We start from the raw sequence: 650 nt of genomic DNA, 5'->3' as shown, positions 1-650 counted from the left end.
GTGTGTGTGTGTGTGCGCCCCGGCGTGTGCATGTGTGCGTGTGTGTACTAGGAGATTATGGAGAGCGGCGACCGGGACATGTACCGCCAGTTTCAAGACTGGTGTCTCAGGACTTACGGGGACTCAGGAAAAACCAAGACGGTGACCCGTAAAAAATACGACCGGATCGTCCAGCTCCTGAACGGCTCCGAGTCGAGCTCCACGGATAATGCCAAATTCAAATTCTGGGTCAAATCTAAAGGCTTCCAGCTCGGCAACTCGGACGAGGTCAGTGGTGGTGCTGGAGGAGGGAAGCAAGTGCTGTACGTGCCAGTCAAAACCACGGTTAGTAGAGAATTGTCTTCCTTGTTCTATGTCGGCCGCTGCAGCCCGCTCCGGGAGCGAGAGGCACAGGGGGAGCCGCAGCCACAGTTGGCTCCTTCCTCCCTCTTCCCCCAAGTCATCATCACCATGTTGCGTTTGCCTGTCACATTATACACCGCCGAGGTCTTTGTGGGTCCTTTTATTTAAAGCGATCGTGCGCACAACACACCCTGCCGGGTCGGTGTCGTTCTCCTCCTCGTCCTCCTCGTCGCCCCCGTCCCCCCCGTCCCCCTCCGGGCCGCCGCGGCGGGTGTGGGGTGGGCTATTGTCCCGCCGCCGCCGCCGCC

The 650-nt window shown here is 59.7% G+C and overlaps 1 protein-coding gene across 4 annotated transcripts in view; it reads left to right on the top strand.

Moving 5' to 3' along the window:
- Positions 1-57: 57 nt before the first annotated feature.
- NOL4 (nucleolar protein 4) overlaps positions 58-650 on the top strand; it is a 195,054-nt gene continuing 194,461 nt past the window's right edge. For 3 of the 4 annotated variants that reach the window (XM_010574370.1, XM_010574369.1, XM_010574368.1), the window contains exon 1: positions 58-324. In XM_010574370.1, coding sequence (XP_010572672.1) covers positions 58-324 — 267 coding nt within the window. The remainder of the gene's footprint in view (positions 325-650) is intronic. The other variant, XM_010574371.1, reaches the window with a different exon arrangement.

This window comes from Haliaeetus leucocephalus, unplaced genomic scaffold (assembly GCF_000737465.1).
Source record: "Haliaeetus leucocephalus isolate CR32 unplaced genomic scaffold, Haliaeetus_leucocephalus-4.0 Scaffold428, whole genome shotgun sequence".
In the NCBI taxonomy this organism is placed as follows: Eukaryota; Metazoa; Chordata; class Aves; order Accipitriformes; family Accipitridae; genus Haliaeetus; species Haliaeetus leucocephalus.
This window is presented reverse-complemented; position numbering and strand designations above follow the sequence as displayed.